At 36.0% G+C, this 12,628-nt stretch overlaps 2 protein-coding genes across 5 annotated transcripts; both read left to right on the forward strand.

The window, feature by feature from the left end:
- The first annotated feature begins 834 nt into the window (after positions 1 to 834).
- LOC309688604 (uncharacterized protein) lies at positions 835 to 8,583 on the forward strand. Of its 3 annotated transcripts, XM_082504447.1 has the most exons (7): positions 855 to 916; positions 5,678 to 5,829; positions 6,067 to 6,086; positions 7,048 to 7,239; positions 7,513 to 7,718; positions 7,799 to 7,826; positions 8,075 to 8,583. In XM_082504447.1, exons 2-7 carry the CDS (start codon positions 5,795 to 5,797, stop codon positions 8,158 to 8,160), a joined length of 567 nt encoding a protein of 188 aa, XP_082360573.1. In that variant the 5' UTR covers positions 855 to 916; positions 5,678 to 5,794; the 3' UTR covers positions 8,161 to 8,583. The 3 variants fall into 3 exon arrangements, with proteins under 3 accessions (XP_082360574.1, XP_082360575.1, XP_082360573.1); XM_082504448.1 differs by lacking the exons at positions 5,678 to 5,829; positions 6,067 to 6,086; positions 7,048 to 7,239; ... (1 more) ...; positions 7,799 to 7,826; positions 8,075 to 8,583 and adding exons at positions 1,173 to 1,190; positions 1,594 to 1,786; positions 2,096 to 2,298; positions 2,396 to 2,420; positions 2,755 to 3,322 and having other exon boundaries at positions 835 to 916; XM_082504449.1 differs by lacking the exons at positions 5,678 to 5,829; positions 6,067 to 6,086; positions 7,048 to 7,239; ... (1 more) ...; positions 7,799 to 7,826; positions 8,075 to 8,583 and adding exons at positions 1,173 to 1,190; positions 1,594 to 1,786; positions 2,096 to 2,298; positions 2,396 to 2,420; positions 2,755 to 3,322 and having other exon boundaries at positions 842 to 1,004.
- Positions 8,584 to 8,737: 154 nt separating this feature from the next.
- On the forward strand, positions 8,738 to 12,103 carry LOC309688605 (uncharacterized protein). 2 transcript variants are annotated; one of them, XM_082504450.1, is made up of 6 exons: positions 8,742 to 10,073; positions 10,332 to 10,354; positions 10,758 to 10,949; positions 11,341 to 11,543; positions 11,662 to 11,674; positions 12,012 to 12,103. In XM_082504450.1, exons 1-6 carry the CDS (start codon positions 10,042 to 10,044, stop codon positions 12,053 to 12,055), a joined length of 507 nt encoding a protein of 168 aa, XP_082360576.1. In that variant the 5' UTR covers positions 8,742 to 10,041; the 3' UTR covers positions 12,056 to 12,103. The 2 variants fall into 2 exon arrangements, with proteins under 2 accessions (XP_082360577.1, XP_082360576.1); XM_082504451.1 differs by lacking the exon at positions 10,758 to 10,949 and having other exon boundaries at positions 8,738 to 10,073.
- The last annotated feature ends 525 nt before the right edge of the window (positions 12,104 to 12,628 follow it).

Consider the following 12,628-nt stretch of genomic DNA (forward strand, 5'->3'; position numbering starts at 1 on the left):
TACACAAAGATAACACAAGTAAGAAAAATGTTTTAAATGTAGGTGTTTATTATTAAAGAGGGAAAAATCTAATCGTACATGGCCTTGTGCGAAAAAGGGAGCCTAAGCCTACTAACTGGCTGGGCCACCCTTAGCAGCAACAACTGCAATCAAGCATTTGAGAGTCTTTTCGAGCACCGTGGGGGAACTTTGTCCGACTCATCTTTGCAGAATTGATGTAATTCAGCCACATTGGAGGGTTTTCAAGCATGAAGCGCCTGTTTAAAGTCATACTGTAGCATCTCACTCGGATCATTGTGCTTCAGAGTACATAGTTGTGGATGCACCGCACCTTCGTCACGAGGTAAACAGTAAATGACACACATAGCGTGTAAGGTGACTCAGATTTAAAATATTGATTGATTTACTAATCAGTGTTGATGTTATTAAAATATTTTAAAATGCCTGTGTGCACAAAAACATTTGTAATTTTGGAAATACATTTTATGCCACTCGTCTCTCTTCAGCATAAATGTAGTTAGTTGAGTTGTTGGGTGGGGGATACTGATATTTTCTACTTCAACTTTCAGTGTCAGGTGAAGCTTGTGTTTTGGACTGACTTCATTTTTCTACAACACTGCTTCCCAGTGGTCGTGATCAGTATTGCAGATTCTAATGAGATGAACAAACAACAGTTTTTTCTTTTTAATTTTTTATCAAGGTTCATCTTTATATTGTATCACACACATTTACAATGATTTTCAATAACTCACACCTCCTACCTTTCTTGTCTTTTCTCTCTCAAAACACATTCTCATCTCTGTTTTGTCTTTGTTTCTCAAATCAAAAGTGAAAGTGCTGCACTGAGAGGCGGTCGGGGAGGGGCTTTTAGCGTCTTCAGTGTGCCCGTGACACGAGTCACGTATCAAGCTCTTCCGTAAGTCGACTTTTAAAATGATTAACTAACCATATAAGGCTTTGAAGTGCTCCCTCATCTCTAACGTGCATGCACACACTCTTCTAAGGTGGTCTTTCTTTTTTCGTTTTTGACTTTGTCTGGATCCAGTAAAAGCTCGTGCAGAGCTTTCAGTGTTACCAACACTGACACATATTTACCTGCTGGCTGAATTGTTCAACTTTTTAAATTCCCACTAAATGCTAATTTCTTCTTCCACTTGTTTCCCAACGCAAAGAAAAGAAAGAAGAAAATGGTGAGAAAATACATTTACTTTATTACGTTTGTTAAACACTTGATGGCGCCATACAGCTGACAGTTCGTGAATGCAGCATTTTGCAGCATAATAGGGAACTGTTAAAGACATAAAGAGAAGTAAAGGAGGAGTGAATCTTTGACTTATGGCGGTGGTTTCACTAGATTTGGGGAGCACTTGATCTAGTGTCCAATCCAGTCACCTGGATTAGCTGACATGTGCATTTCCATTCATTAAGAAAAGCTCACATGGAAAAAGCTACATTCACACTGACAGTAATTCACCCACTTCCTTTAGTTTTTGCTTATTTAGATCATGATTCATATAACTGGCACACACACAACATAAACTGCATAAAAATTATAAGCATATGCCTAAAATATTCTTTTTCATCCATCTTTAGCTTCGGGGAAAAAAATTATTTATCTTTGAAGCTGGAAATACAAATGGGGCTCATCGTCACATTGTTGAAAGGTTGAAAGATGTTGGCCAAGCAGAGGTGAACGCTCTAAATGAATGCGACTATCTTCTGGTTTTCTGTCCTGCTGTTTCACGAGTTGGAACGGACATCGGAGAGGCTCTGGACAACATGCCCCGTGAGGAAAATTGAATTAGTTTTTCTATTGTCTTCACTAATATTGTGAAGGAGTTGGTGCTTCTAAGTAACCGGGGAGATTTACTGACAAATCCAGTGTCAATATTGTTTCTTAGATAAGGGCTATTCTCATATCTTTTTTGGACTAATGAAAAAATAGAAAATAAAAACAAGGATTAAGAAATCGGAGGTGAAGGATCTTGTTTACTGTAGAAGAATGTTCAGCTTATATGTCCTGCAGTATAATCTAAAGATGGAGTAATCCAAATTTGTTCTGAATCATTTCATCCTGTTGTCTCTGTGGTTACAGGTGGTAAACCAGTAATACTGGTGGTGATGCATCCCACCTTCAATCCCGATTATGTTGTAGCTGAAAGCCGGAGACAAGTGACCAACCCAAATGTCCGCCTCACTGTGGACTGTCTGTTTCATGATGGCAAGCTCCTCAAGTCTAAACTTAACAATAAGATGTGGAATGAAATAGAGATATTTTTGGAAGTTTCCACTCTCCAGGTAATGACAAAATGTATTGATCTGTTATCAGGTTTACACATAATTATTTTGGCATATACTTAAATACTTTATTTCTTTGTTTCATTTTATTATTCAGGTTTTGTGGTTTGGAACGATCAAATGTAAGTATGATTGTTCCAGTTTCATACTATAACATTAAGGAGTGTTTCCCTAAGGGACACGTTTTAAAGCAATTATCCCTCTTTGTTTTGTCTTGATAAGTCAGCATGTTAGAATAAAGCCTACTTGCTCATGGATTGAGACTAATTCTCCAAGCCATTGCTGTATAAAACAAAGAGGAATATATAGTTTAAACATATTAAAGTATACTATAAATAGTCTTTTGGTGTTCAAAACTTTGAATCATAGAATTTAATATTCTAATAATGACTTTGGATTGTTTGGCCTATAAGAATGATCTGAGGTAACTCATTGCTCTTTTATTCTTCATTTTAGATTTGAAGAATCGTCGAGTACTTCGGATTGCAGCTCTAACTGCTGTAGCGATCTTTGTGTATTTCAACAGTCCTGAAATAAAAAAGAAAATAGGGCTGTGAGAGCAGTCCCTGGATAGCAAAACCAAAAGGAATCTATTTTTTAAGGTCAAGGAGTCATATGGCTAAGTTCAAGGCTAAGTTGGAAATAAGTACATAACCACATATTTTAGGTAATCGATTCAGCAACAACAACAACAACAACAATAATAACAATAATAAGGAGAAAGATTATTAGATGAGCACTAGGACATTTTTCTAGCCATGTCATTAATGCAGACAGCAAACTAGATGCACATTTCTATGAAAACAAATTGTCCTGTAAAACAACACTGTGCACTGCTGTACTGATATACAGTGTTGGTTTACTAAAATCACTTCACACATCCAGGGTATCTTGTTGGTTATATTGCAACTTGGTGAAGCTATAAATAAAAGCAAATCATCTCTATGACGTAATTCTGCTGATTTGTCCAAATAATCTTATCAAAACGAAATCATTTGTGAATAATAAATTCAAATGTTTCATATTTCTGTTGCTTGTCTACGCTTATTAATTTATCTTGGATCTAAGTGTGAGTAAACCCTTACGTAACATTACATCCTTTAACCACCAATACCTTCACTGTCATGGTCCTGGGCCATGTTGGCTCAGTATTCTTAGTTTTCTTGTATGTTTGTATTTTGTTCCCTATTTAGGCCATGTTTCCTGAGTTGCCCTGTTGTGTTGTTCCCTAAGTGTTTTCGTTTCGTGGCTTTTACCCCCTGTGTGCCCCTCTGTGTATCTGTGAGCCCTCGTCTCTCCTTATGTTTTATTCCATGTTTCCCCTGCCCGTTATGTCTAAGTTCTCCCCGTGCTCTCTCCCCCCCTGTGTGCCCTCTGTGTATTTATGAGCCCTCGTCTCCCTTTGTGGTTGTTCCATGTTTCCCCAGCCCGTTATGTCTGTGTTTTCCCCGTGCTCTCTCTCCTCCTGTCTGAACCTCTGTACTTCCTGTTTGACTCTGCCCGTCTCCCGTCAGTGTTATGTTCACCCCGCCCTGTCTCGTTATGGTTATCTGTGTCAGCTGTGTTCCCCGTGTGTTCCCACTTTCCTCGTTAACCCTCTGTGTATTTCTGTCTGCGTCTCCCTCTGTTCGGCGTCGCGTTCTCCCTCATGCTGCGTGGATTTCCCTGTGTCTCTCTCCGAGTATTAGTTTATTGTTCCCAGTTTAAGTTTTGTATTTTCCTGTCATCTTGTCAGCAATAAAGCTACCTTTTGAGTTCATCCCTTGCGTCCGTGAGTTTTGCGATTGGGTCCTCATCCTGCCTGCCACACAGCGACCATGACATTCACTGCATTTTGCCTGTAATTTATACAGACCTGTTACATTTTGTTTATATCTTCTGCTGTTATTGAATTGTATTTTTTGTTGTATTACTTTCACATCAGTAAATAATGGCGTGCAGCTCCTACATCCTGGAAATATTTGTTTATTTACAGCTGAGTTGAATTGCACAAGCCACTGTAAATAAATGTAAAAAAAAAAAACAGCAAAAGAGTTTAAATGTTTCAGCATTAACTGTCCTAAACATAAAAAAATGAAATGATGGTCTGCTGAGCAGCTGAGTGGAAGCCCTTCCTTTGAGTCAAAAACAACAGTAGTGCAGGGTGTGATACGGGGCGGGACAACCAATGACAAGTTGATACCATATGAACATGCACTGTGTTGCAGTGTGGATACATGAATCTCCTTTATGTAGTATTTTTTTCTTAGGTAATGTAAATATAAACATATTTGGATCTGACATTTGTCAGATCTGGACTCAAAACGTGAATCTGATACCAGTGAAAACAAGATGATATGGCCAATCTATTCTTATTACTATCAAATTTGTTTACTAGGCCATGCAGAAGCAGCATCAGTAACCAAGAGAGCTAAGACAACACAGAGGAAAATGAAGGCTAAGTGAAATTAGCTTGGAGGCATTTCACTCTGGCTAACCAACAGTATTTACTTGCATGTTGGCAAATGTTTTTAACTTAAGAGCAGCTATGGTCAAGTGAGCTGACACTACTATTTCTCTCTCTCTCGCTCACTCTCACTGTCAGTGCATGTAGTGTAACAACAAATGCTTTTACTGCACTTAACATGTTGTCCCCAAGTCTATGAGTTTTATTAAATGTCAGCAGTTGCATGTGTTTGTGTGCATGTGTGTGATGGTTGAGCAGTAAAAGGACTCAAACTGAGAAAAGGAAAGAAGAAACTAGTGTGACTGTAAATAATAAAGCAAATAGCTTTTGTTCATTTTTAATTTAAATATTTTTGTCCTGTTGTCACTAATAAATAATTATTAGTTATTTATTTGAATTATTTACATTCAAAACATATTATTGAAGTAATATTTGTGTTGAGACTGACGTTGCCTGAAACATTAAAAAACACAAAGCTTAATTAACAGCTCAGTTAACCTCGGTACTGCATACTCGTTATCGGTAGATACCTGACACCATTATGCTGGTATGAGAACCGAGTAAAAGGAATACATTTTGACATCACTTGTCTCTTAGTTAGAATAAATGTAATAAATTAGTTTTCAGTGACACATGAAGTTGGTGTTTTGGACTTCAGTCCAATCAGAGCCACTTTCAGATTGTCTTTTTACAACACTGCCACCCAGTGGATATATTTGTCATATTTCTTGAGAAGAACAAACAGTAGAAGTTGTTGTGAAAGCTTGGGTAAATATTAATTGTGTACACCTACGTTATGTGGTGCAATTAACCCCAATTTTTGAACATGTAGTTTGAAGACCCCAACATTGTAACTGCTAGTGTCTTTGTATTGCACACTATAGTAACTACATTTCCTCCGCTGCTGCTGTGCTCTTATCTTATTTCCTTCAGCACACAGTTATGTCTGCAGTTCCTGTTCCGTGACTGACACGCTGCCTTCAACAAACAGTGGAAGGAAGACTGGACGTGGGGGAAGGGTGTTCACTGGTCTTGAGCGTGTGATAAAATATGGCAGAGACACCAACATCTTATCAAAGTACTCCGTAAGTAAGCTTCTTAAATATTGGTTTTAGATCCTTTTTCTCAGACTGTTAAAAGCTAAATCCCAGATTATACACTGCTAAGATTTGGGGTTTTTTCATTTGTTTTTTTATGATGTGTTCTATTATAAGTTTGCGAAGAACAGCTGTTACCAGGATGTACGCATATTTACCTGAAGTTATTCAGCTTTGTTAAAGTCTGACTAAGGCACCTTTCTCTCTTTCCACGTCTCTACTTAGAAGCACAAATGAAGAAAATGGTGAGCAATTACATTTGTTTTTTCTAACTTAATCTCAAACACTTTACACTTCCTGACAGCACCATGCAGCAGACTAGTAAAAAGGAACCTCAAGTTTGGCGAATTGCAGAATTTGCAACTAAAATTGGAATTGCTTTTGGTTAAATGAGAGTGCATACTGGACTTGCAGTATATTCACTGCCTAGAAATGTAAATAATTGCTCCTGCTGCTCATAATTACTCTCATTTTTCATGTCTACGTCTAGTTTTAGACGTACCAGCACTGCTCAAATAGTTAATGCATCCTTACACTTCTGTGACTGCGACTGCATTGTCTTTGACCTTTTAAACTCTGGTTAAAAGCACCACGGTGTTGCAGGCCACTAAACATGCTCTGTTTTTTTCTGTATTGTTTTAACTTAGTTTCACTTTCTCTTTTAACTGTAAATTGTATTAGCATGCTAATCCATGCTAATCTAAACTGAAGGGCAGAGCTGCAGGTCTATGATTACTTCTGTGGTTTAAAGTTTGAACAGATTTTGGGAGCAGCTAAAAAAATCTATTTTGCTTAGATGGACTTCCATTAGATCGCTTCAGGTCTAATTAGATCTAAGTGTGCTAAGGGTACTTCCTGTTATTTCAAAGAAGACCTTCAAACACGTACTTAAAACCTTTTTATTCTTACAGTTAATTCTTTGTGTGTATGTGTGTGTGTGTGTTGTCTTGTATTTTATTACTACATAGTTTTTATCTTCCTATCTTTTAATTTAAGCACATTGCGTCTAATGAAATTTTCTACATTAATAAAATGTACATTCATACATTATACATTCTGTAATTAACATTGAGGTGAAAAGTTGACATAATTTTTAGATTATTTTGAAACTTGCAGAATGGACTCAAGGTTTATCTTCTTTTGCTTGAAGCTGTGCAGCTACACAAAGTTAAGAACAATTATCTAATTTTTTTCCCAAATCTTTAGCTTTGGGGGAAAAGTTCTACGTCTTCGTGGAGGGAAAGACAAATGGGACTCATCATTTCATTGTTAGAAAGATGATCACCTTTGGCCAAAGAGAGGTGAAGTCTCCAGAAGAATGTGACTACATTCTGGTTTTCTGTCCTGTTGTTTCACGAGTTGGAACCGACATCACAGAAGCCCTGAGCAACATGCCCCGTAAGAAAAGCTACATTATATTATTTAGCACTGATTGAATCTTATAAATGATTGTGGGAAGGTATTCTAAAAAATGCAACTGTATGTGACTGGTCTTACATTAGGTGTCCACCCATGCAGTATTTACATAGAAAACTGGTTTAGCAACATGTGGCTCTTCAGGCAAAGAGCCACATGCAGCTTTTATGTTCTTACAGCATAGGCTACAGATGGAAAACATATTTTGAATTTCTTGTTTTCAATCATTTCACCCTCTCTTCTTTGTGTTTTCAGGTGATAAACCAGCAATTCTGGTAGTGATGCATCATACCTTCGATACTGATTATGTTGCGGGTGAAAGCCGGAGACAGGTGGATAACCCACATGTCCGCCTCACTGTGGACTGTCTGTTTTATGAAGACAAACTCCTGAATTCCAACCAGAATGAGATCATGTGGCATGAGGTGAAGAAATTTTTGCGGGTTTCTCCTCCTACTCAGGTAAGTGACTGATCTAACACAAGGCTTATTATCAGTAAAGGATGATCACTGTGGCTGATTTCTTTCATTCTTTCTTTCAGATGTTTCCCTGTCAGAACTTCATGGACCGTAAGTATGACTGTAATATTTTGTCTTTTTAATTTAGTGAATTTTTTCTAAAGTGTTTTAGTGTAGAATTCCTCTTTGGTTTAAATTTCATTAACTGTCTAATGTGATGTAATTTAGCTTTTGAACTTGATCACATTTGTTTCCATATGCAGCGCTGTCAATCAGATTAATCAGAATATAACAATGGTAATTGTAAATGATACCAGACTTATTGCTCTTTTCTTCTTTCTTTCTTTTTTTTTTTTTAGGTTGGATAATACCTTTGACGGTGGCAATAGCACTTGCTACAATTTTGCTTCTGCTATTACTTTTAGGCCTATTTTTAAAACGTTAAAAAGTCACTGAAAGTGAAAGCTGATGTGGGTGTTTGTAGAGATGAGTCTCTTGATCAGTTAGCAAAAGTAGAACAGAAGTGAAATGATGTAAAAACTGATTATGCTGATAGATATGTGAACAAATTCACTTTACTTGATGATAATATGAAATTATGTCATTATATTTCAAGTTTGTAGTTTGGGTGTGTGTGTGTGTGTGTGTGTGTGTGTGTGTGTGTGTGTGTGTGTTTGTTTGTGTGTGTGTGTGTGTGAATGTGGAGGTGGGGTTAATAAATAAAAACTCAGTTCTGAAATAAATCATATTTGTTAATAGTAATAATAATATTATTATATTTATTATGTTATAATTATGCAGCTTTATTTGATTATAATGTTGAGATTATATAATTTGTCAAGTACAAATTAAATCATGCGTATATGTGTGTGTTTTCTGTATTCATTTATTTATCTCTTTGTTTTAATAGTTTATTTATTAATTTTAGAAAAAATAAAGAGAGAAAACTCATATGCAGTATACATCTTTAGCAGTGATACCTTTGCTACATTTTCCCCAAAATATTTTGTTATACCTTTTGTTTTTTCTAGAATTACTTTCCAAAAAATGAAACGTAAAAAATTAGATGAAACTTTTCTTTTTACTGGAAATACTTGGTTATTTACAGTGTTTTGATCAGTATAAAACACTGGAAATTAACCAGAAAAATATATAATTTTTAGCATTTATCGTTTTTTTATTCTACGTTTATGTTCTCATGTTCCACACACCTGTTGTATCTTTCAAAGTTCTGATATTTTAAGAAGAAAACAATGCACTGCTGGACTGTGAAAACTCTTTTTTTGTTTGTAATTATACTTTCTCCTTGCAGGCTTTCACAAATATTAAAAAGTTGTGGGTTTTCCTCTATAACTATTTTTACAGAAGATGAGTAGTTATTCAATCAGCTAACAATTATAATCACATCTTGGCAGAACTTTTTTTCTTCTCACATCAAAGCTTTACTACATGATCATTAAGGTCTCTTTCATGAATGGTTTATAGTTGCAATAGCAATATCAAATTCTGAGGTGATTAGAGATAATAAAAAAATGAATACTACAAACCACTTGAACAACATTAGATTATGAAAATGACCAATAAAAGACCAGAGTTATAGCACCCAGACACAATTTAGGCATTGCTGAATTAGCTTTGGAGATGACCACATCAGTTGCATTGGATGGGAAAACTGTCTTCACTGTGTTTCTGTGTCACTTCGTCTTTGATGTCAAAGTTGTGCTGCTGCTTAAATGTGCTCAACATAAGGGCATAGAAAGCAATGAGAAGTGTTAGAAGATGTACATAAACTCCCAGGTGTACCGTCCCTGCCTTAGGATGATAAAGCAGAGTATGCTTTATGATGGCCTGTGCTATGATTGACAAGTCAACGCCATTTGAGAATACAATGTGTTTTACAGTCAGATTCAGCCCTTGCTTCTCATGTGACTTTTCAAAGCACCAGGTTGGAACTGGGTGTGGCATCAGTGTGGCTACATGCAACTTTCAGCTCTTTATTTTCCATTAAACACAGTAATCTTTAGAAAGTACAGAGGCACCAATCCCATTTTGTGAACATACTGTATATTTCAAATGCACAATTGACATTGTTTTATCTTGCATCAAACACTTTTGTGGTTTGTTCCTCTCATGAAATAGTGCGTCCACTAGGTGGAGATGCTGTAAAAGGATGCCATGTGAAAGGGGAACAGGAATAACGCCTGTCTTCAGATAGCAGCATCATGTGACACTGAAAGGACCTGTTTACTGACTAACCCTTTGCAAATCAAAAGTGAAAGTACTGGAATAGACAAGCATTCATTGTTTTTTCAGTGTGGTGAAGAAAATGTCAGACACAAGAGATTACCAAAGGATATTGTAAGTAAACATCTGAATTTTAAAAAACAAAAACATCTCTCTTAGGCTGTGAAATGCTGCCTCTCTGCCATGCATTAGAGTAATAGATTTCTATCCATCTAAGGTTGTTTTCTATTTTTAGCTTAGTCTTCCGGTTCTAGTAAGGGTTTACACTGAGCACCTTTTACTAACCTTGTTACATATTAACCAACTAGCTGTATTTATTGGATTGTTAAATTCAGACTAAAAGCTGCTTTCTCTTTCATAATCCCGATACAGAGACCAGGAAGAAGTAGAGCAAGGTGGGAAAAAATACAACCTATTTTCTTATTTTATGAAACACTTAATGTTGCCTCCATAACACAACACTAACTTTGTAGTTGCTGATGAATAGAGCAAGTTGCAGCTGTAGCATTAAAGAATTTAAACACCAAAAGGGAAATAAAGATGAATGAGAGAAGTGGCCAGAACATAAATGCTGAGTTTGCATGCGTGCATGTAGGTGTGTGTGTGGAAATCTAAGAACACCAGTAATTCAGTAGCTTCTAGAACCATCTTTAGCAGCAATAAGTATGACTCTGTAAAAGGGTGTATTTTCTTTTTATTATGACTACAGTTATAATTGCACAGCATTGTGTGGATATGTAACAGTTTTAAAGAGTTACTTTGGAAAACTACCCACATCTTCTGTTCCTTCATCTTTAGTTTCATGGAAAACATTCCATGTCTGGTTGGCGGGAAGAACAAATGAGGCTCACTATCCCATTATTGAAATGCTCAAAAGAATTGGTCAAACTCAGGTGAATTCTCCAGAAGAATGTGACTATCTTCTGGTTTTCTGTCCTGTTGTTTCACGAGTTGGAACAGACATCACAGATGCCCTGAGCAACCTGCCCTGTAAGAAATACTATATGAGATTACTTAATCTGAGAAATGTAACTGTATGTGAATGGTGTAATAGCAGGATAATTAATTAAATAATTGTAGAAATGTATTTTGAGACCACAGCCTAAAAATTAAAGTTTATCTGCATCTGCCTGGTCTTATATAAGGTATCCACGTCTGTATATTTAACATATTTATTTCTCATAACAAATTTGTAAGTAATAAGAAATAAATATGGATAACTAATGGATTAAAAATAGAAATAACTAAAACATATTTGTGACAAAAGGGTCATGCTTAACAGCCTTCATGGTCTGCAGTATGAGCTACAAAAGTAGAAACTTAATTTATGTGCTTCACTTTGTTTCCGACTCAGTTGATCTGGTTGCGTCTGTGCTTACAGGTAGTAAACCAGTGATTCTGGTGGTGATGCATCATACCATCAATCCTCATTATGTTGTATCTAAAAGTCAGAGACAGGTGAACAACCAAAACGTTCATCTCACCGTGGACTGTCTATTTTATGAGGACAAACTCCTGAACTGCAAACTCAATGATAACTTAGAAGATACACTCTTCAAGCTTTTTAAACTTTCAGTTTGTCAGGTAATGATTTCTCATACTGATTTAGTATTACACTTATATGCAATGACAGAGTTGTGTGCTGTGATATTTTTAAAATCAGTGATAATGATTTCTTTCTGTCTTTCTTTTTATTCTTCAGATGATTTTGTGGCGTAAGTATGACAGTCTTGATGTTATGTTACGCCATTTTCTAAACTGATGAAAACTTTGTGGTACAAGTTTCACCAACCATATAATGTTATTTCAGTGGACATTTTGAACTCTTTTCTTCTAAACAATAATATATTTCTCTATGATCTATTTGATCTTAGGTTTTTTTTTTCTGATTTTCAGAGTCAAAAAAATTGCATCTAGTGTTGTAATGTCCATCAAAAATAAAACCATTTATAAACATGGTTAAAATTTTGAATTAAACAATTAAATATCCTCATAAGTATAGATTGTTTTATATTTAGCTGACTTATTGTCCGTTTCCTGCCTTTATTTTAGATCTGAGGAGTCTTGGGACATGGTGTTGTATTACAACAAAATGATTCATCAGGAAGTCACTGTGCAACTAAATTAAACGTAACCTTTCTGGATTGTGCTGTTATTACCTTTAATACTTTATAGTTATGAAGTTTTGGGGTAGAATTTACTGATCTATACTGTTTGTTATATATCTATCACTGTTTTATATCTGGATCACAATAGAGGTGTAATGTTGCAAACATACCAGATCTGCAGATAATCTTTACACACTGCGTGAAGATAAATATATATATATATATATGTATAAGAAAAAACATGAATAAAAAAAGAGTTAAGAAGTGAGTTCTTAATTATTTACTCCTTATTACGCCGTAATACTGCAGACATGCTAAAAGGCTCCAAAGTTCATTAAAAAGATGTTTTGGTTGCTAACTATACCTAGCTATAGTGATGGCAAAGGAAATGTTGTGTTTTATAAACATGTATCTTCACCGGGCTGCATGGCACTAACGCATTAACGAGCTAAACTAACGCGTTGCGGCCACGCAGCCCCACGCACGGGGCAATCTGCACGTGCGTGCAGATGTGTTTGCAGTGTTTATAGTCATCGATAAGAGGTAAGGGATGTGCATTTG

This window comes from Aulonocara stuartgranti, assembly GCF_965226115.1.
Source record: "Aulonocara stuartgranti genome assembly, chromosome: 15".
In the NCBI taxonomy this organism is placed as follows: domain Eukaryota; kingdom Metazoa; phylum Chordata; class Actinopteri; order Cichliformes; family Cichlidae; genus Aulonocara; species Aulonocara stuartgranti.